The 22,553-nt window shown below is 40.8% G+C and overlaps 1 protein-coding gene across 1 annotated transcript; it reads right to left on the bottom strand.

Annotated features, from left to right (window-relative positions):
• Positions 1 to 13,238: 13,238 nt before the first annotated feature.
• On the bottom strand, positions 13,239 to 15,797 carry LOC126786284 (ras-related protein Rab11D). The gene is made up of 2 exons (XM_050512054.1): positions 15,483 to 15,797; positions 13,239 to 13,952 (listed from the first exon to the last, which is right to left on the bottom strand). The coding sequence occupies exons 1-2, from the start codon at positions 15,701 to 15,703 to the stop codon at positions 13,517 to 13,519; spliced, it is 657 nt and encodes a 218-aa protein (XP_050368011.1). The 5' UTR covers positions 15,704 to 15,797; the 3' UTR covers positions 13,239 to 13,516.
• Positions 15,798 to 22,553: the final 6,756 nt, after the last annotated feature.

Below are 22,553 nucleotides of genomic sequence, written 5' to 3'. Positions count from 1 at the left end.
TGCCTTTCTCAATAAATTTTGTGAACTCACTAAACCAAAAACGTTTGAGAAAGCAAATAGTTCTCCAGTTTGGAGAAAAGCAATGGCAGATGAATTACAGGCCTTGAATGACAACAAGACCTAGAGTGTTGTGCAGCTTCCAAAAGATCACAAGGTTGTAGGAACTAGATGGGTTTACAAGATCAAGTTACATTCAAATGGTGAAGTGGAGAGATACAAAGCTAGATTGGTTGCAAGGGGATTCACTCAAACCTATGGTGTTGATTACAAAGAAACTTTTGCACTTGTGGTAAAAATGAACACTGTTCGGGTGATTCTCTTTGTAGCAGTGAATCATGGCTGGTCCTTGTACCAAATGGATGTCAAGAATGCATTTTTACATGGAGACTTAGAGGAAGATGTATACATAAAGCTACCACCAGACCATGAACAAGTTAATGTGTCAGGCATGGTCTGCAAGCTACACAAGGCAATATATGGCCTCAAACAATCACCAAGAGCTTGGTACTCTAAACTAAGCTCAGTTCTTTTTGGTGCAGGCTTTGCAAGAAGCAACAGTGATTCAACCATGTTTGTCAGGTCTAGTACAGTTGGCATACTCATTGTTCTTGTCTATGTTGATGATCTTATTATTACAGGAGAAAATGTTGAAGAAATTCAAGCTCTCAAGTAATCATTGCATGCCACTTTTGCAATTGAAGACCTTGGAGAGCTAGGTACTTTCTTGGTATTGAAATGGATAGATCTTAATCAAAGCTATTTTTAAACCAAATGAAGTACATTATTGATTTGTTATAGGAACGTGGGAAACACAGTAGCATTTCCAAATCTCCTCTTCCAAGCAACATCAATCTTGAAGCTGAAAGAGATGCTCTCACCACCATTTCTATTTACCAAAGGACTCACCATCACAAGATCAGACATTACATATGTTGTAAGTTTGGTTAGTCAATTTATGCACTCTCCAAATTCATATCATTATCACTTGGTAAAAAGAATTCTCATATATCTCAAAGGTACAATTACCAAAGGGATTTTGATGAGAAAGAATGATCATTTTTCTCTATAAGGGTATTGTAACTCTAATTGGGCAGGTAATACCATTGATCGAAGGTCTACAACAGGTTTTTGCACATTCGTTTGTGAGAATCTAGTTACATGAAAAAATAAGAAACAAACAGTGGCAGCAAGATCTAGTGCAGAGGCTGAGTATCGAGCCATGGCTGCCACTACATGTTTGATATGGTTAAAAAGCCTTCTTGCAGATTTGGGGATCAAGTGTGATAAACCAATTATGTTACATTATGATAATCAAGCTGTAATGCATATTGCAGCAAATCCAGTTTTCCATAAAAGGACCAAACACATTGAAACGGACTGTCATTTTGTGCGCCATAAAGTCCAAAACAAGCTTCTTGCAACTACTTATATTCGTTCTAGTGATCAACTTGCAGACGTTTTTTACAAAGATTCTTCCTTCTGCTCAGTTTGATCAATTGTTGAGCAAGCTAGGAACTAGGGATTCCCTAGTATCAGCTTGAGGGGGAGTGTTGAAGTGTAAGATAATTATTACCAGTTTCATCTTGGCAAAGATAGGACTGGTCACGGTTTGATATCGAAGCATTTAATGTTAATGATCTTTCTCTTCTTCTTTCTTTGATGATTGATTAGAGAGCTCAAGCATGCTTATGCTTTCAGCAAGCATGATTATCCCTTGTTTCTTTGTACAGTCCTAATTGTAATAGGGCAGTGTATTAACCTTAGGTTAATGATTGGATTAGGGTTTTAGCTTAGTCTGATAACAGCTAGTTACTTTCTCTATATTATAGCCTGGTATTTTTCACAGTTGCGATACAATTGATTCAGTTCAATCAACTTCTCTTGTTTTTCATCTTTTACTCTTGTATTAACTTTTTCATGGTAACACAAGAAATTTACGTGTGACTCCCAAAGTAGATTCAGCTGGTCTTGGCGCAGAGACTCGATGGAAATGTGTAGATCTGCATTCTGGGCTTGCAATAGTTCCAGAGAAAGACGTGGTGATGTATAGGAGGAAGTAGTGTTGGCAGCGGAAATCAGAGTAATGGTAGAATTGAATAACGGGAGGGAAGGGTGGGGATTTCGAAGGCCAAGCAGAGTCATGGCTCTGGTACCAAATGATAGGATGCAAACTCAATTTGGAATGATAAATAACTAAATTGAAAGCAGAAATAAGAAGAACTTAAGTAAATTACATAAATTGTAAATGGCTCAAAGAATGAAGGCTTTTTGATATTTCATTCAGGAAGCCAAAAGAGTTTACAGAGGACTATAAGTGGTCGAATAGTTACTAGAATACAACAAAGAATTAAATAGATGTTTGGGCCTGTGAGACAGGCTAGGTCTCATATGTGGTTTTTTTTTATCGGATGTCCCGAAAGGGACCATATGTGGTTCTCAACGCAAAGTCTATAGACTCTTTGAAAAATGCGTAGTCATTTCCTTAAATTGGGGACTTGAACGGTTTAGAACCTCAAATTTAATTTCTGTGTCCCTCTATCAACCTTGATGTTCACATCCTCTTTTATCTTGGTTAAGTATTTCATCGCACGCATCTGATACCTCAAAATTTCAAATATAAAATAATGTCTCATTAATTCTCACCAATATCTTACTATATGATATGCACACAGTCACACACCACCTGTAAACTAGTATTCAAACTTACATGCATAAACTTTCAAACTTAGAGCATCCTAATAAGAGTCTTAATTCTATCAGTCTCTTACTTACTACTAGTTATATAGTATGTATACATACTTGTGTGCATGTATGGGATATGGTCATGCAATTCGTTGAGCGAACAATGTTTGGTTATGTGACATATAGTTAGCATCCACAATTCATTCTTTCGCTTCCTTTCCTTCCTTCGTTTTGAAAGAAGTCGATAATGCAACAATAATAATGCCATGACGATGACGAGTAATAATATCGTACAAGATGCATATAACATAAGGAGGACTCAGGAGAAAGCTTATGTTCTCTTTTTAGTTTTTACTAGGGTAGTATGCATGAATGGTCTGCGCGCCTAGCTTCTTCGGGTACGTACATGTTGATTAGTCTAACAGGGCCGGAAGGGTGGGTGCAGAAGACGGTTGTATCACCGATCTCCAGCGAATGTTCATAAGCTAAAACATATACACAATATTTTGTGTCAATAATTACATTTTGAGTTGTTTTAATGTAGTGATAAGTCGATCGAGGTCAACACTGTGTTACAGACTTACAGGTGGATGAAGTGGTTAATTGCCTAGATTTTTTATGCAAGATTGTTGAACATATGCACACAGCACACCCCAATTCTATCTTAGTGTTATGCTGGCATATCATTTTGTCGAACCAATGTTCTTCTTTATGAAGTTAATTATAGTCTTGTACGTGGTTTCATCTAGGCTTGGAATTACAAGCACCCATGCACATTTCAGTGAAGGAGACGTACTCCCAACTATACTCATAAGTTATATATAGTAGTAGTAGTGATCTATAGTCATGCAGCATCATTTGGAGGTTGAGAATCATCATTGATTAATTCATGATATCAGATGCTTATATAACCAGTACTCCTTTCTTCCCTATTGTTTTTCACTTTCAGCCACATATTTTAGCTCATATATAGCTACTGTTTTCAGTATCAACCAGTTTGAGTACTCTGGTTGCCCTAGAAAGTAGAAACTTCGGTTTTGTATGTGATATTGTGTTAGTCTTTTATTATCAGAAGAAAAACAAAAGTGACAAACAAATTAAAAGGAAGAAGTCACCTTGTTGCATGAACTGCATTTCAATGCCGTGAAGCAAAGACATGGCTTCCATACTGGCATCTGGTAAGAGTTATTTATCAACGAATAAGGACGTACTTGTTCTGAAAATAAAGCTCTATATTGTACGTAATCCCCAATCAAACGTGCATCATCTGCTCGTCCTTTATTTTTCACTAGCTACTATAAGATCATCAAAACTTCAAAAGCACCATCAATACTCATTTTGATTTTCCGCATACAAAGAGACTTATTTTACGAAAGGTGTTATCGTGCACAACATATGAGGAGCTTCTTGGGGAAAAAAAGAAAGATCGATATTGATAATAGTTCGTTATCATTGTAAACTTTATTAACTCAATATATGTTGCTTAGACTAATTTTAGAAGTCTAGCATACATAACTGAATGAAGAACGTAAATGTGGAGGAGAGATATGAGGGAGAGTAATGAGCAAGCAGCTGGACAGATCGAAACATTAAAGGAAATGTTCAACCAAAGTACCCAACACAGCGGAGACATGGTAACTAATTAAACTCTACATGCATCACAACGAAAGGCATGCCTACTCTAGATTGCCGCCGGGGGATGCGTATGGGGTTGTAAAACACAAGGAATTCTCAATATAGCTAGACGAGGAGGAGGTTCGGGGACGGCTAAAATCTGGCCGCCGGGCCACAAGGAGGTCGACGTACACAATGACGTACAGGATTGGCAGCGTTACCTCCATGGCTGAAACCAAACATATAATCAATTTGTTGGGAAATCAAGTAATAAGCAAGTACAACATGTGAGGCATACCGCCGAATTGATTTTCCCAGTCTTGTTTCTCCAAATGGCGAGCATCGTGTTTGTTTCTAGCATTCTCGTGCCAGTCGTGCGCGCCCTCAAACCCTTGCACCAATCACGTATTGTCGCTCAAATTCTTGTAAGCTATTTGATCCTTTTAATTTATTTGGTCTTGAATTTTGAAGGACACTGCTGATCAAACTCTTCATCTAATCTTCGATGTTGTTGATTATATGAATCTTTCTGCAGGCTGGCATTTTCCTGGGGCATTTTCAGGTGAAATCTTGTACAGAGTGTACTTGCTTACCTCTTTTGCTCCATACGAAAGCATGCTGAGGTTAGGAACTATAGGATACCCGGGCCACGTTTACTACATCTTTCTCGTGGGATTAGAACTTGAACTAAAGCCGGTAATCGGTGCCGGGAAGAAGGCTCTTAGGCAGCTTAGCGTTGCCCTTGTAGGCATGGTGGTCGTCATAGCCAGTGGCTGGGGCTAATTGTTTTGCCCTAGATGATGAAGTAAAGCCTAATCTGATGTCTCTGAATGCCCCAAATCAACAAGATAACACACACTCAGGGCACTTGTTCTGGGCACTCGCCCTCGGCACCACAAGTGTCGCAGACGTGGCTCGAATCGATCATCGCACAGCTTAAGCTCCCAGCTCCGAGCTTGGGCAACTTGCATTGTCATCTGCTTTTCATCTCCGACCTCGGCTCGTGGTTCCTTTTTATCTTGCTTCTAGCTAGACTGACCACCCTGGCTTTCGTAGGGTTCTCTGTTTATGTACTCTGGTCAGCTCTTCCAATTTCCAAAGCTAATCGGCTTCTTAACGAAAAACAAAGAGGACAAGAGAGACGACTACAATGAGCTGGTGAGCTGCATGTGAGCTTTGTTTTCATGGCGTTCTGGTACGCGCCCTGATTAGTGATGCGTTTAGGTACACTGTCCTACGTAGGGTATTCTGTGTTGGGACTTGGGAGCCATAATGCCGAGGGGAGAGCTCAGAAAATTGGTAGTTGAGAAGATCCAACCCTTTGTGACTGGGATTCGATCTGGTGCCCCATTTCATATTAATCGCCCGGGCTGCAAACCAACAGGTGTTCATAGATATGACCTTTCAATTCATATATGTAGAGAAATTCTTAAGTGCGTCAAACGCACCACGTGGATGGTATCCCACCAATCAAAATATGCCATGTAGCATGACCATCGGTCAGAATAAGAGATTCATCTTCCTCTTCTTTTTCCGTCGCCGTCGAGCACACTCTCCACCATCACTTCCGTCATCGGGATCATCTTCCTCCTGATTCAACCTAGGTTCACTGTCGCCCGTTGATTTTTGCAGGATTGTAGGAAGCTTCTATGAGTTGGAGCTCCATCAAACCCAAATAGGTCAACTTGCCGTACGTTCATACTTCTTCGGCTTCTCAATTCTCAGTTGGGTTTGAAAAGATTGCATCCTATTTTCTGGGTTTTGTATGTTCTGTGGACATTTACATCCCTTTATTGGTTCAATTTGTTGGTTTGGTGTGTTCACTAGAAAATGTATGAAGCTTGTATATTGCTTGAATTTGAATTGATGAATTCATATACAGATTACAATGGTATATATAGGCTAATTCACACTAACCACCTACTCACTCTACTATCTCCAATATACCTACTACATTCCACTCACACTCCCCCTCAAGTTGGCGCATACACATCAACCATGCTCAACTTACAAAGTGAGTCATAAAAAACATTCTTGGACACTCCTTTGGTGAGTATATCTGCAAGTTACTCTTCTGTAGGAACAAACGGAAAGCAAATGATCTTAGCGTCTAGCTTCTCTTTTATAAAGTGACGATCAACCTCTACATGTTTTGTACGATCATGTTGCACAGGATTCTGTGAAATATTAATAGCTGCCTTGTTGTCACAGTACAATTGTATAGCATTCTTAGGTTTAACACCCAAATCTTGTAGCAAATTCCTAATACACAACAACTCGCACACTCCCTGAGCCATACCTCTGTATTCTGCTTCAGCACTAGATCGAGCTACCACATTTTGTTTCTTACTCCTCCACGTAACAAGGTTACCTCCAACAAAGGTAAAATACCCTGATGTTGACCTCCGATCTGTAATATTTCCAGCCCAATCTGCATTTGTGAAGCCACAAACATCAACGATATTGTTGTGATTAGAAAACATTACTCCTCTCCCTGGAGCTGACTTCAAGTACCTCAAGATCCTTACAACAGCATCCATGTGGTCCTCACTGGGGTTATGCATGAACTGACTTACTACATTTACTGCATACGCAACATCTGGTCTGGTATGTGATAGATAAATCAGGCGCCCGACTAGCCTCTGATAACGCGGTTTGTCAGTAGGGACTTGATCTGGATACTCTGCTAACCGGTGGTTCTGCTCAATAGGAGTATCAATGGGAGTGCAGTCCAACATACCTGTCTCTGTTAGTAGATCAAGGATGTACTTCCTTTGACACAGATAGATACCTTTGCTTCCCCGGGCTACTTCAATGCCTAAGAAGTACTTGAGTGTACCTAGGTCCTTCATCTCAAACTCTGTGGCAAGCTGTTTCTGTAATCTATCCACCTCAACAGTATCATTCCTAGTAACTACCATATCATCAACATATATAATTAGGGTTGTTACCTTCCTTTGTTGATGTTTGAGAAATAACGTGTGGTCTGAATTACTTTGTCTGTAGCCAAGTTTCCTCATGAATTGTGAGAATCTTCCGAACCAAGCACGAGGTGACTGTTTAAGACCATACAAAGACTTTCTCAATCTGCATACGGAGTTACTTGGGGAGGTGGCCACATATCCAGGCGGAAGATCCATGTATACTTCCTCTGTTAGTTCTCCATGAAGGAATGCATTCTTGACATCAAACTGTCTAAGTGGCCAGTTCAAGTTAGCAGCGACAGAGAGTAATACCCGGATAGTGTTCATCTTTGCCACAGGTGCAAATGTCTCATCATAGTCTATGCCATATGTCTGGGTGTACCCCTTCGCTACTAGGCGTGCTTTATACTGGCTTACTGACCCATCTGGATTATGTTTCACTGTAAACACCCAACGACATCCTACAGTTTTCTTGCCATATGGTGGAGGTACAAGCTCCCAAGTATTGTTCTTTTGTAATGCTTCCATCTCTTCCTCCATTGCTTTCCTCCATTTTGGATCTCCCAATGCATCATGCACTTTGTTAGGTACTGATACAGTAGATATTTGATTCACAAATGACTCAGATGACTTAGATAATCTTTTGGTAGATATAAAATTTTCCACTGGATACTTGGCTTTAGTTTGAAGGGTAGGCTCATATTTTTTTGTTGGTTGTCCCCGAGTAGACCTATTTGGCAAAACATATTGTCTACTATTATCCCTAATAGAATGACTAACCTTAGATGAGTGATCTTCTGTACCAGGAGAGCATTGGTCAGGGGTATAAACAGTGATACGGGAGACATGAGGGGCAATTGTGTTGTCAGCTTCTGGTGTCTCAATCGATTGAGTGACAACCTCTGGTGGCGCCTGTGTGGCTGACACTTTGGTAATCTCAACGGGACCTGTTACCACATCGACTGGCTCACTTGTCTCCCCCTTTCCATGATATAGCTCTTCAAAATATGAATTCTCCCCTTGAAGAGTAGTATCAGAAGAGGAAAAATAACTCATATCCTCAAAAAAGGTAACATCCATAGTGACATAGTACTTCCGAGTAGGGAGATGATAGCACCGGTATCCTTTCTGATGTCCTCCGTACCAAACAAACACACATTTAATTGCCCGGGCATCCAACTTAGAACGCTGATGTTGTGGAAGATGAACAAAAGCAACACAACCGAAAACACGGGCAGGAAGATTATGAAAAGAGGGTAAGGAGACATGAGATGCAAGCACCTCATATGGAACTTTCCCTTGAAGGACACGAGATGGAAGACGATTAATAAGGTGGGCAGAAGTAATGACAGCATTACCCCAAAGGTATTTAGGCATGTGGGCACTAAAGAGAATACACCGAGCCATTTCAAGTAAATGACGATTTTTTCTTTCAGAAACCCCATTTTGCTCAGGTGTGTAAGGACACGTTGTTTGATGAACAATCACGTGTGTGTTAAAGAACTCCTGAAAGACATGATTCACATATTCCCCCCCCATTATCAGACTGAAGAATGCGAATGGTGGCATTATATTGTGTTTGGACAGAGGTATAGAAGGCACGAAAAGCTGGAAAAACCTCATTTTTATTTTTAAGAAGAACAATCCATGAAAGACGTGTGCAATCATCAATAAATGACACAAAATATCGCATTCATGATACAGTTGACTCTTTCGAGGGTCTCCAAACATCAGAATGGATTAATTCAAAAGGAAGAAAACTTTTAGTAGAAGTACTAGGGGAATAAGTAGATCGATGACTCTTGCCCAAAACACATGTCTCACAACATAAACAAGACTCGTCCACATTAATAAATAAAGTAGGCATGGATTTTTTCATAACACTAAAGGATGGATGCCCTAAGCGACGATGCCATAACCAAACTTCACTTAGCTTGTCAGAAGTGGAGAGTAAAGCGGTCTGAGACGGTCCCCCTGGTTTTTCCCCTGCATATGTCAGATCCAGATGAAACAACCGGCCCCTCAGATACCCCCGACCAATTACCCGTCTGGTGAGAAGATCCTGAAATATCACATACATAGGAAAAAAGGTCACAGAGCACTGAGCGTCAGCGTTCAATTGGGGAACAGATATCAAATGATGAGATAAAGCAGAAACATAGAGTACATTGTGAAGCTCTATGGTGGGAGTAATACGAACAGACCCTGTCCCTAATACGGGGAATGCCTCACCATTAGCATTAGTAACATAGGGTACGGGTGGAGGGGATAATACGGTAAAATAAGATTTGGCATAAGTCATATGATCAGATGCACCAGAATCAATAATCCAGGTATCAGAACTAACAGAGTGAGAAATATTGAAGGCCATACCAATTTGGCCACGGCCAACGATGGATGCGGTAGGTGCTCCTCTAGCAGTATGATGATCCTGCCCAACCACACCATAGATATCGGGTTCCGGAACTAAGTGAAGAGCTGCTGTTGCTTTTGCCTGGGGACGATAATTAGGCCTCTTGGGCCTAAGATGTGGATATAATTTCCAACAGGTCGCACGAGCATGGTTGGTGTCATGGCAATAAGAGCAAGGAGGGCGGTGCTGATTCCCGAAACCTGGTGGTGGTCCTTGTCGATGAAGGGGAGCGGAAGTTGCTTGCGGAAGGGGTGGTGCCGGAGATCGAGCATGAACAGTAAGGCTGGAAATGACAGCCGGTGCCGGAAGAATACTCTCTTGCTGAGACTCATCCTTTCGGATATAGGTGAAAGCGGTGAGTAGGCTAGGTGGTTCGGTCATTCGGAGCAATTCGCCTTTCGCACTGGTATGCTTTGCATCAAGACCTTTCAGAAAATGGTGAACTCGTTCAAGCTCCTTCTCCTTTTGGTACCAAACGATATCCTCTTGATTTTGAATCATGCAAGGACGTTTCACATCAATCTCAGCCCAAATATTCTTTAGTTTGGTGAAATAGTGTGCCACCGGTTGCCCATCCTGGTGTATGGCCAAAGCTGTGCACATTAACTCATGAACCTGTATGAAATCAGAGTCATTAGTAAATAAGCTAGTTAGTGTCTCCCATATTTCCTGTGCGGTGGCACATGCCTCCACCAGATCAACTATCTCATCATTCATAGCTTTCCATAAGATGGACATGACAAGACCGTCGTCGTCGTCCCATTTGTTGTAGGCAACAATATCCTCAGGACTAGGAGCCTTAGTGACGCCGGTGACATGTCTCATCTTGTGCATGCCTCGAAGATGAGCAGTCATGAGTCGTTTCCATTTACGGAAATTGGTTCCGTTCAGTTTGGTGCCCCCAAATGACCCACTGTCAGAACTTTTGACAGATACTTCGAAGGTCGGGAGCTGAGAACCCTCAGTTTCGTGTTCAGAACCCATTGAAAAGAAACAAGGTATTAAGATAGCAAACAAAAACAAAATTGAGAACAATCTATCGCCGGTGTATTTGCACTGACGGTGAGTATGCAATGACAGAATCTGGCGAACCGGGTCGGATCGGTGGACCGAGTCGGGTCGGAGTACCGGGTCGGGTCGGATCTGTTGACCGGGTCGGGTCTGTGTGGACCGGGTCGGATCAAGAGCGGGCCGGGTCGGATCTAGAGCAGGCTGGGTCGGATCTAGAGCGGGCCAGGTCGGATCCGGGTAGATAAATGTGTTTCGCCGAAATCGGGGTTTCTGAAATTGGGGTTTCTGAAATTGCTTGAAAGCTCGTGGAGGATACCAAGGCGTAGCGACGTCTTCGGTGGTGGAGCGTGACCGGAGCGAGGAGGAGCGACGTCACGGTGGTGGAACGTGACCGGACCGGCAGTGAGAGCACCAAAGAGAGAGAGAGACTGGAGCGTCGCGGAGGAGCAGGCCGGGTCGATGAGCTCCGGAGGTAGGCCGCGGCTACGGAGGCGTCGTCGAGAGGCGAGTCTCTGGTAGCGGCGATGAGGAGCAGCGGCGAGAGAGGGTTAGGCAGCGGCTGGAGGAGCACCGGAGCACCGGTTAACCGGCCGGAAAAAAGCGAAAAGAAGAAAAGAGCACGAAGGCTCTGATACCAACTAGAAAAGGTATGAAGCTTGTATATTGCTTGAATTTGAATTGATGAATTCATATACAGATTACAATGGTATATATAGGCTAATTCACACTAACCACCTACTCACTCCACTATCTCCACTATACCTACTACATTCCACTCACATGTTCTTCTCAACTCTAAGATCTGATTGTATTCTGATTATGGATTTCAATTTTATTCACCCCATACGTTTTGGGTTCTTGAAATTTAGCGATGTTGAGAGAGAGAGAGAGAGAGAGAGAGAGAGAGAGATTTAAGAGGTTAAAGAGGTTAAAGATCTCTGAAAGGAGATGAAGAAGAAAGATTTGAGCTTTCTGATTTTTTGTTTTGGGTTTTTAGCAATAATGAGGTAGAAAGAAAATCAGGAGGAAGATAATCCCGATGATGGAAGTGATGGTGGAGAGCTTGACGACGACGGAAAAGGAAGAGGAAGAGGAAGATTTTACGGATTGTGACTTCGTTTTCTCACCGATGGTCATACTACGTGGCATATTTTGATTGGTGGGATACTATCCACGTGGTGCGTTTGACGCACCTAAGAATTTCTCCATATATGTAAAACGTTACATGGTGGTTTTCTTTCTGGCTTTCTTACCAAAAATTGCCGGCAGTTTTGTTGCCGCCTTAGTCTACAAAATGAGAGCTCGGGGTGCTCTGGCTATGGAAGTAGTAATGAACACCAGAGGCCTAATGGCACTCTTTATAGGTACGTATATATACGTCTAAAACAATGTGCAACTATAAATCTGTCAATGTAGCTTAATACCGAATGATTCATCTATGTGCTGCAAAATATTTTTAAATTGCTTGACCATAATATGAGCAGACCTTGGACCAGGAATGATCTGTGATTTGGGTGGTGATGATTCCGGTCAGAACTTTCTAGCCTACACTTACAGCACCACCAACTCATCAAGAACCATTTAGGGCATTACAAAATTGGTATATCCCAGATTTTTAAGTCCAATGTCACCAGCCACATTAGCACTGAGACCGTCTTTCATTGGTGGAGCAGATGACCGTGAGGCACCAGCGTACGCAAAAGGATTGCTGGGCATCCTGGGGTCGACTAAGCGGTTATTCAGTTCATCCTAAATACGGAGGCATGCTTAGATGATGCTGACTATGAGAAATTTTAGAGGTAATTTCAAACACCGGGAGGCAAAAACAGCTTGATAACTTGGTACTTGAATGCTTTCCATAAAATGAACAATTCCTCCATAGTAAATTAAAAATGGTAGAGGAGATGGCGAGTAGCTAGGAAGAAACCTCTTACAGTCAAAAGGACATGGAGGGTGATAATGATTTGTACATGATGGGAAGACGACTTGGAAGCATCAGAACGCCAACAGAGACATCGGTATTGGACAGCAGCGAGCCAGGATAAGGATGAGCTAGGAACTCTGGCAGAAGCATTAGTGTCTTCTAGCTTTTTCAAGGTTAATACATCTATTCTCATAGTGCTGCTGTAGAGGAGAGGCAATATGATGACAAGGAAATGTGATCGTATTAATTGGAATGAGGTTTTAAATTCAGGGTTTAGAAAACCCTCGCATATTTGTGAACTGATTGAGAATTGACACTGCACGTATTTTGTTAAATCCTTTTCTACTAGCTAAATTACTAGGTGCTATTCAATCTAACAGACTAACATAATGTAATATATGATAAAACTGGTCAAGAAGGATGCCATCTCATAATTCAAAATTGTTATAATCAAGATGATGCCTATAAAGCCTAATCTGCACGTCATCTCATTAAGCAAGTTTAGCTGCAACGGCTTCAGATAATGTGAGCATGAAATGATAATTTAGACCAGCAAATATACAATGGGCATGAGACGAACCAAACAAGTAAATCATCTGCATTGACCTCGAACGCATATATGTACCTCACCCTAATATTAGGTATCCAATCGATAGGTGGGGCACTGTGGTGAAGAAAATCTTAAGTGATATTGATACAATTTTTTTGATATTTAAATTTACCAAATATCTCCTTAGAAAAGCAAACATGGAAAGCATAGTTGGTGCTGAAAGGCAATTTAAATGAGCCAATCAGCTTTCACAGGAAATGTCACTAATTTTGAATACTATAACTAGCTTAAACACTCGAGGAAAACTTCATGTTCTGTAGCCTCTTGTTTGTATCCCTCTGAAAAATATTACAAGGTAAAGAATTGCCATATTAGTTAAATAAGTTTTGTTACCTGGCCTAGCTTGAGCAGCACCCAACTCTCTTCAGAGCAGACACATCATCTTTTATATTTATTTTCTCTCCTTTGGCTGGGACAGATGAAGCTGTTCCATTTTCTCCTGCTTCCACTGCCTTCTTGCTCACAATATGGTAGATTTGTGTCAGAACTTCAGCAAATGCATTTTCCACATTGACTGCTTCCAGTGCAGATGTTTCCATGAAGTAGAGTGACTCCTTCTCAGCATAGGACTTTCCATCTTCAGTTGAGACAGCTACAAGGTGGCGCAGATCTGATTTGTTTCCGACCAGCATCACAACAATGTTGGAATCAGTGTGGTTCCTCAATTCTTTCAGCCATCTATCAACATTCTCAAATGTTGCATGGCGAGTGACATCATACACAAGGAGTGCACCAACAGCCCCTCTATAGTAAGCACTTGTGATGGCACGGTACCTATGAAATCAAGGGATACATTCAAGTACTGTGATGGAATAAGTTTTGCATGCAAAAACGTACACAAGTAAAAGAAGGCAGATAAAGAATAGAAAGGTGTGATGCATGATATATGATAAGAATTGAGCAGTCATGGAAGGGTATACCAAATTATCTTTTAGGCATAGAATAGCAAAAGTTGTTTGTATAATGGCATTCCAGCAAGAATGATAAAAGGATATACAAATAAACAAACAAAAAACCAATGGATTAGTTTTAAACTTAAATGCAATAAACATGGGCATATGGTAGCCCTTTAGTAATACAAACTTGAGCCTCAATATGCAAATAAACTTGGTCTTTCCCGCAACAAATTAATGTCACATAACCTCTGAGTTGACTTCCTTAAATTCAACCTATCTGAACAATGAAATGACCTTGAATGTGTTCTATCAGAATAATTCACATTTGAATGCTTAAGACTTAAGAGTCTCAAACAAAACTACTTATGCCTCTCAACTAATCAGGTGAAATGACCATGCACGCATAAAGGATTGAAAGGAAAATAAAGAATAGAAAACAACAATCGACACACTTCTACAAATATCTTTGCCATCAACTTACTCAGAAAAACTAATTATAAAATTATGCGGCACAGGTGCTATCTAGGATTAGTTCTACACTTTTAAGTTTTATATGAATATTCACTAGGGAGCAGGAGGCCACATCCCTGAGTAGGATTAGAAGATTATTGGTATGGCAAGGACAAAGTAGAGGCAGTAGCCCTCAAAATCAGCCATGGGTAAGGTGTCGTGGTTTGGGGAGGATGGAGAATAGGTGGTAAGAATTTACTAGTATCATGGTGTACACTATTACTAATGAAGGATACAGGTGTCCGATCCCTTTCAATTGCCATTCCTTGTTTCAGATATTGTCCTGAATCCTCAACCTCTGAACAAACAATCTCTTTCATTTTCCCATACATTCCTACTCCGACCAACGGCTTCATGTAAAACTTGCTTTCTACTGCTGGGTACTTCTAAGTTCTAACAACTAACCATGATGTTCAATCTCTCGTTGACTATTACTTCACAAACCAAAGCTTCACACCAACGCAATTCCAATGTTTCTAGTTCAATAATTTATTCCAGTGTTTCTAATTTAATAATTTCCGAGACGAGGCATTCCACTTAATTCATGAAGATCTACAAAGACTACCACAGACCAAAAAAAAAAGTTCACAAGGCTAACAAGATGCAACCACCACCACACTAACCACTACGGCGACGAGTCACCATTACTGCACAGCTGTAAATTCTCCTTCTCATCTATGAACAGATCTCAAGATTTCCAAGATCTAAAAACCTACCTACTAATCTAACAAAACAAAATCTCCAACTCTTCCTAATCACACCAAAATTCCAAAGATAACAAGCAAACAGAATCAATAATAAACCAAATCCGAGCTCATTAAAACCACACGCAACCAAATCTGCCTCGGAAACTCACAAAAGCACACAAATCTAGCTCGAGATGAGAAAGAAGGAGTACCTTTCCTGGCCAGCAGTGTCCCAAATCTGAGCCTTGATGACTTTGCTGTCGACGTTCAAGGTCCGAGTGGCGAACTCGACGCCAATGGTGGACTTGGACTCGAGGTTGAACTCGTTCTTGGTGAACCTGGAGAGGAGATTGGACTTGCCGACGCCGGAGTCGCCGATCAGGACCACCTTGAAGAGGTAGTCGTAGTCGTCGTCGGCTTTGTACCCGGCCATAGCTGCGCTCTCTCTAGTTCTTCCGAGCTCGCTTGATATTTTGGGGGAAGAGAGAGAGAGAGAGAGATTTGAAGAGAGAAGTGGGAAGCGTGAAAGTGTTTATTTTAAAAAAGCGCCACAAAACTTGATGGGAGATTGGGAGGGTGTACGGTGAGGGAACGCCAAGTGTAAATACCATGACAACGATATTTTTTTAATTTTTCACAATTACTTGCAAAAATATGTTGTATTTTGACAGGGGTTTTCAGAGGGCCCCAAAACATAAGCTTAAATTGTGGCTCATTTACGCTTAAAGTGAGTATGATCTAACGTTTCTCTTACATGAAAGTTTATCACGCCTGATTTTGATTTTAATGTTTTGGAGACTGAAAAACAACTAATGAAAGAAGAGCAAGGCGGTGGCGATCTTGATTTCAACGGCGGCAAGGCGTTTCGGCAGGACTTCAGTGAGGATGTGACCTAGTCTTCTCCTTACAGAGTAGAGCAAGTTAGCAAGAGGAAGAAAGCTCAAAACTTTGGGTAGGGATTTCGATGTTGACTGAATACACGCCATCTGCTTCCCCTATTCTTAGCGACAGTGGACCTTAAAAAAGGTCAGACCCTTATTGCTTCCTCAGTTGAGTGCAACGACAATTTGAATTGGTTGTTTGATCCTTGGTTTGGAATGAGAGGTTTGTTAGATCATGACGATCACCTTTGAAAGGCGTGTCTACTCGGCTTCCAGTGATCCTGGCCATGGCATAGTGACATAGAAGACCGCCGAAATGGTGAAGATGATGACTAATTTGCCGGCGAGTCGGCTAGTCTAGTGAGGCAATGAGCTTGTTCTAGAGTAGGTTTTTATTAGCTCAACACACACACACACTCTCTCTCTCTCTCTCTCTCTCTCTCTCTCTCTCTCTCTCTCTCTCTCTCTCTCTCTCTCTCTCTCTCTCTCTCTCTCTCTCTCTCTCTCTCTCTCTCTCTTTAGGTATTTTTTTAAAAAAATTTGGTATTACCTAAGAGCATCCACACCTATAAATTGGATTTGCTCAAGCAAATGGTAGGGCCATAAGCAAAGTTTGCTTCAAGCAAATCGATTTCATATTTTGCTCAAGCAAATCGATTTTTTCACACACCCATTTACAATTTGCTTGAGCAATTCAATTTTGTCTTGTTGTGAAATAATTATTTTTTTACCAGATATATTTACAACCAATAATAATGTACCACGTGTCATTATCGACTCGATATTATCCAAAATTTCCGATAAGATTTTCGACTAATAGATAATTGACAGGTGTCACTACCACGTGTTATTGTCGGTAAAATAATTGGAGCAGATTTCCGATAAGATTTTCGACTAGTAGAGAATTGACACGTGTCACTGTCGGCAAAATAATTGGACCAAATTTATGATAAGATTTTCGACCAATTTGCTATAAAACGTCTAATATCACTCATTCTATACTCCCACCATTGTGAAGAATCCGAGCATATAACTCATCCTTCAATCTAAACACTTAGCAACATTTCCTTGTTCATCACTCTGATGAATCCTTTCAGCTTCCACAATTTTTTCAGGCGGAGACAACGTCAACAAAAAGAGAATGACGATATGGAGCAATCATTTGTGAATCAGGTGGTCATGGCGGAAGCACAACACGATGATGAATCAACACGACCAAGTGGTTCACGTCGCGGTAAAAAACCGAATAAGCCACGTCAGAGGCTATCTAGGGGACGCAATCTCATGGAAGATTACTTCATCGAACGTCCAATTTTCGACGCTCAAGACTTTCGCCGGAGGTACAGGATGAGCAGAGACCGATTCAACATTATCATGACGGACCTCTGCAACCACGACATGTCTTGGCATCAAAGAGAAGACGCCACTGGTTTGCTAGGGCTACTTCCCCAACAAAAGATGACCGGGGCTCTACGAATGCTAGCGTACGGGTCAGCCGCAGATCAGTGTACTTAAATTACAAGGATGGGGGAATCGACTACCCTGGAATGTATGAAGGAGTTTTGCAACCAAGTGGTTCATCTCTATGGTCCAAGATACCTCCGCAGTCCAACATCGGCAGACCTCACGCGACTACTAGCTAAAGGCGAACGCCGAGGTTTTCCAGGTATGATTGGAAGAATCGACTGCATGCATTGGGAGTGGAAGAACTGCCAACCGCCTATCAAGGGGCATACTCGGGGCGAAAGGGTCGCCCAACGGTTATCCTAGAGGCAGTGGCCTCGTATAATACGTGGATATGGCACAGTTTTTTTGGGTGTCCTGGAGCTAAACATGACATTAATGTGCTCCACATATCGAATGTGTTCTCAGAGATCCTTGCCGGAAGAGGCCCAACTGTCGTCTACGAAGTCCACGGACAGAGGTACATCACAGCTTATTGTCTGGCTGACAGAATATATCCAAGGTACTCTACATTTGTCAAAACAATTTCCAATCCCCAGACGCCGCAAGATAAGCTCTTCGCAAAGAAACAAGAGGCATACCGGAAAGATGTGGAGATGACATTTGGCATCTTGCAATCTCGATGGGCAATTATACGTCATAGTTGTACATTGCACCACAAATCGGTAATGACTACCATCATGTTAGCTTGCATTATATTGCATAACATGATTGTTGAGGAAGAGTATGTGGATGATGAGGATGATGATGAGGAAGAAGAAGAAGACTTGCAAAACCAATCGAGGGCTTTCCGGGTTTATGATGGGCCGGTGAATGCACAAGGGAATCGAGTTCTTTTTGAGCCAATCAATAGAGATGGAGCTAATATACAACGGTTTCAAGACCGTGTTGCCAATCTCGAATCCGCTTACATCCATCGAGAGCTCTAGAGAGATTTGGTGAAACACATTTGGAGAGTGGAAACCGGTGAAATACTTTAAATATGTTTTATTGTGTGTTTTCATGATGTTTGTGTTTAATTATTAAGCTTGTGTTTAATTTCAGTATGTGTTTTAATTTAATGTGTATTTCAATTTCAACTTAATAAATAAATTGCATTTTATTTCTCAAAAAATTTAAATTACATAAAATGACGAGCCAAGTCCAGATTTATTCTTAGTATAATACTATAACTACTATGGAAAAAGCACGCGACTTGGGTGATAACAATCCGAATATGTTTCATCGGTAGGTTGATCTTGACTAGCTTCTCATTCATTAAGGATTGCTAATTTCCTCTTGGTAAAATACATTTTCGAGATTGGGGTCGTAACCTCCAAATCCATTATCATGATCCTTGTGTCATTCTCGTATTTCTTCAATCGTAACTCTTCTTCCGCCCTTGCTTCTTTCCGCTTTTAAATGTCTATGTACTCCGCATAATAATTAAGCTCACTTTCATTATGGGCTAGCCTCTTGGTATGCCATGATGCTTGGTCAGTTGCAATGGTATGAAAAACCTCCACCCGTTGCTCAATAGGAGTCTTACCCTGTTTCTTTTGGCGTCTAGCTTCCTTTGCCGCCTTGGTTCCCATTGGTCTAGGTGAACTCGATGGAGCTGCCGTGTTGCTTTGAGGTGTCTCATTCAATTGGTCGTCATCCAAATTGATGGTTGGAGATGATTTAGTTGCGGAATGAGTACCGTGGTAACTACTTGCATATGGAGATGGAGTAGTAGGTAGCACCGCAACGAAAGATGGATGATCTTTAACCTCCCAACATTCAAAGTGTGTAAACTTTTTCTTCTTGGCATTATAGTAACATGATTGAGCTTGTCGTTCCTAATGTAAAAAACTTATATTATGTACTTATTTAATTACATAATTTAAATAAATTGGATAAAACAAATAATGTAACAAATTAGATATATTAAAACAAATAATGCAAACAATGCTACATATTTAAACAAATTAAATAAAACAAATAATGTAAAAAAATTAGATATATTAAAATAATTAAATGTAAACAATGCTACATATTTAAACAAATTAGATATAAATTACATAATTTAATTCATATAATCAAATAAAAATTATAATATATGATAAAACAATGTATTTACTTCGTCCATTAGCGAAGTGCCGCTAGCTATACGTTGTCGTGATGCCGCCAAACATTCGCCCCATTTTTGCAAGAGTAGTTTGAACTTGTTGTAGTGAGAAGCGAGCGCGATTCAGGTCCTCGGCTCATTCGGAGGTTTCTCACCCGGTGCTAGCACCCAATTTTACATATAATCGCCATGAATTGTCTCTCACAATTTGTCCTTCTTTTGTTTGTTACCGTCATATTCATCAATGTATGACGGACAAAAGAAATGCACATTTGTAAATCTTCGGAAGGAAACCAATGGGTGCCCATTGTTTTGGAAAAAAATGCTAAACGAAATGAGAGAGGAGATGGAGGAAGATGTGAAATTTGTTGTGCACAAATTGGTGTGAGTTCATAACAAATTGAAGTAGTATTTATAGGCAATTTTTTGGAAGAGTTTTGAAATTTTTGGGATTTTTTTTACAATTTTTTGGGTTTATTTCCGTTATGATCAAATAGTAGCCGTTGCCAATTAATTCTGGCAATTTGATCAAAATTTCTGAGTCAAAATGGAAGGCCCAAATCTATTAAACCATTGGCCCATTCGGTGAGACACGTGTCAGCCATTCATTGGCTCGCAAATTTATTTATTTTTAACTGTCGCGTGCATTGCACGCGCCTAACAGAAAAAAATTTCGGCCCGTGCCTGACGTCACCCACGGGCGGTGGGCTCCGCCAGGCGGACGAGCAAACGCCGGAGCAAAACTTGCTCGAGCGATCGGGCGAGCAAATCAGCTCGGTTGACTGGCCGAGTAGCTCGCCTCCTCCTGCTCACCGGTGCGAGCTTCATCTTCTCCTGCTCGAGCTCCTCCGACCGGTCCCTCCTCCTGCTCGAGCACACCGCTTGCAGATGCTCGCCGGTGCAGATGCTCTAACTTGCCATGAATCTAGTTCTTTTAGGATTCATATTATAGTCTCTAACTTAAAATTTTCGTATTGTTAGCCTTGATTTGTAGGGAATTTTTCCTACATTACCATTTATCTATATATGAAGTGACGTCCTTTTTTTTCTCAATTTTTTTTTAAGATTGTGTATTTCACTTAGATAGTTACGATGAATGATGTATATTACCAAATAATTTCGCGTTGCAATTTGTGCCCCCCAGTTACATGGAATGTTGCATTGAAAAGGCATTTAAAGGCAAAATCAGCTAAGGCATCCAAGTCCTAGGACAAATTATCTTTGGTATGTCCCTCATCTCTCAAGTTCATGAGATTCAAAGTCATCTTTTTCGACATATCTACCACTCGTTCCAAGTGTGAGCATAGGTTTGTCGATAAATATCCCAATCTCACAATCGCTTACGTACACACTAAATGCTAAGAAGTAGGAACCTTTGCTTCATACAAACATATAATGGTTTCAGATCTTTTTCATCTTGCTAATGGTCCCAAATCTTTTCATTTTGATACGATAACTAGACACATAATCTTCAGGTTTTTGAAAAACTTTTGCAGCAATTTTCATGTCCGCACACCTCTTTCACAGGTGTCATGCCATTTCCAAGCAATCGTTAACGTCGCCTAGCATCACGCCCACTATCTTTGTGGAAATTTGGTAATTTTATCCGCATCATCTCGAATTTTCAACCCCTCTAAAAAGCACTTTTCATTTCTGCATCTGAACTCTATACCAAGAATGATTTTTAAATGGAAAAGTAATTGCAATGGATTTAAACCTTTTTTTCACAGTAGTTTGATATACTATTAAGACTAAGTTTGATATACTATTAAGACTAATGACGAGAAAAAGTCTTGATATCTCTAGGTCTCATCATTTAGCTCGCGGATCCGAAAAGCTCGCGGATCCGAAAAGCTCGCGGAACCCCGTAAGTCTTATGAGCTTTTACCCGACCATGCCGGCGAGAAAACCCGCTTTCGTAGGTAGAGAGCCGAGCTTAGATTATAAGTGTGAAACCCGACCCGACCCACCAAAAACGCTCAAGGCCTAGCCCGTGAAAGCCCGCCAAATAATAAAATAGTATACATTATATATTTTATTAGGTTTAGAATAATATTATCGCATTATAAAGGAACTATATGAAGGAAAATTCTCGGGATCGATCGACACTAGTCGATATGATCGGTATATATATTTAGTGACCCTGTAAAAATTTCATCCAATTCGAATCTCATTTGACCGTCGGAATTTCCGGTAATCCGAAAACAACACTAATATGTCATAAGGAAGACCCATTACCAAAATGCGAACATCGAAAGTTGTTTGCACATCTGAAATCACCTAATTTTTGTCACTGATTATGTGTGATCGCATCAAGGAAACTCATTTGGCAAAGTCCTGGTAAATAAGGATTTTAATATATCAAAACGTCTTTTTGTTATTGACCGTAGGTACGGACAATCAAACAATATCCAAAACGGATGAAAATTTTACGGGTTCCTTAAATATATATACTTATCACATCTGCTGGTGTTGATCAACGATATTTCGAACTAGAGTTATCGATCGCCGAAGTGTCCACTAATGTATCATAACCTTTATATTAGGTTTATAATAAAACTATCGCATTATGAAGCGACTATATGAAGGAAACTTGTCGGGATCGATCGACACCAGCCGATGTGATCGGTAATATATTTAGTGACCCTGGAAAAAATTTATCCAATTCGGACCTCGTTTGACCGTCGGAATTTCGGGTAAACCAAAAACACCACTAATATGTCCTAAGGGAGTACCTATTAAAAAGATGCGAACGCCGAAAACCGTTTGCATATCTGAAATCACCTAATTTTTGTTACCTATTGTGCGCGGTTGCACTGGAGAAATCTATTTGCAAAGCCCCAGTCAAT

Source organism: Argentina anserina, chromosome 3 (genome assembly GCF_933775445.1).
Source record: "Argentina anserina chromosome 3, drPotAnse1.1, whole genome shotgun sequence".
NCBI lineage: Eukaryota > Viridiplantae > Streptophyta > Magnoliopsida > Rosales > Rosaceae > Argentina > Argentina anserina.
The sequence above is the reverse complement of the archived record's forward strand: the minus strand, read 5'-3'. Positions and strand labels throughout refer to the sequence as shown.

Excerpts from the sequence above, each read along its gene's own strand:
- LOC126786284 (XM_050512054.1), bottom strand. The coding sequence starts at position 15,703 with ATGGCCGGGTACAAAGCCGACGACGACTACGACTACCTCTTCAAGGTG. Across the intron at positions 13,953-15,482 it reads GACACTGCTGGCCAGGAAAG|GTACCGTGCCATCACAAGTG; the intron begins GTACTCCTTCTT and ends TTGATTTCATAG.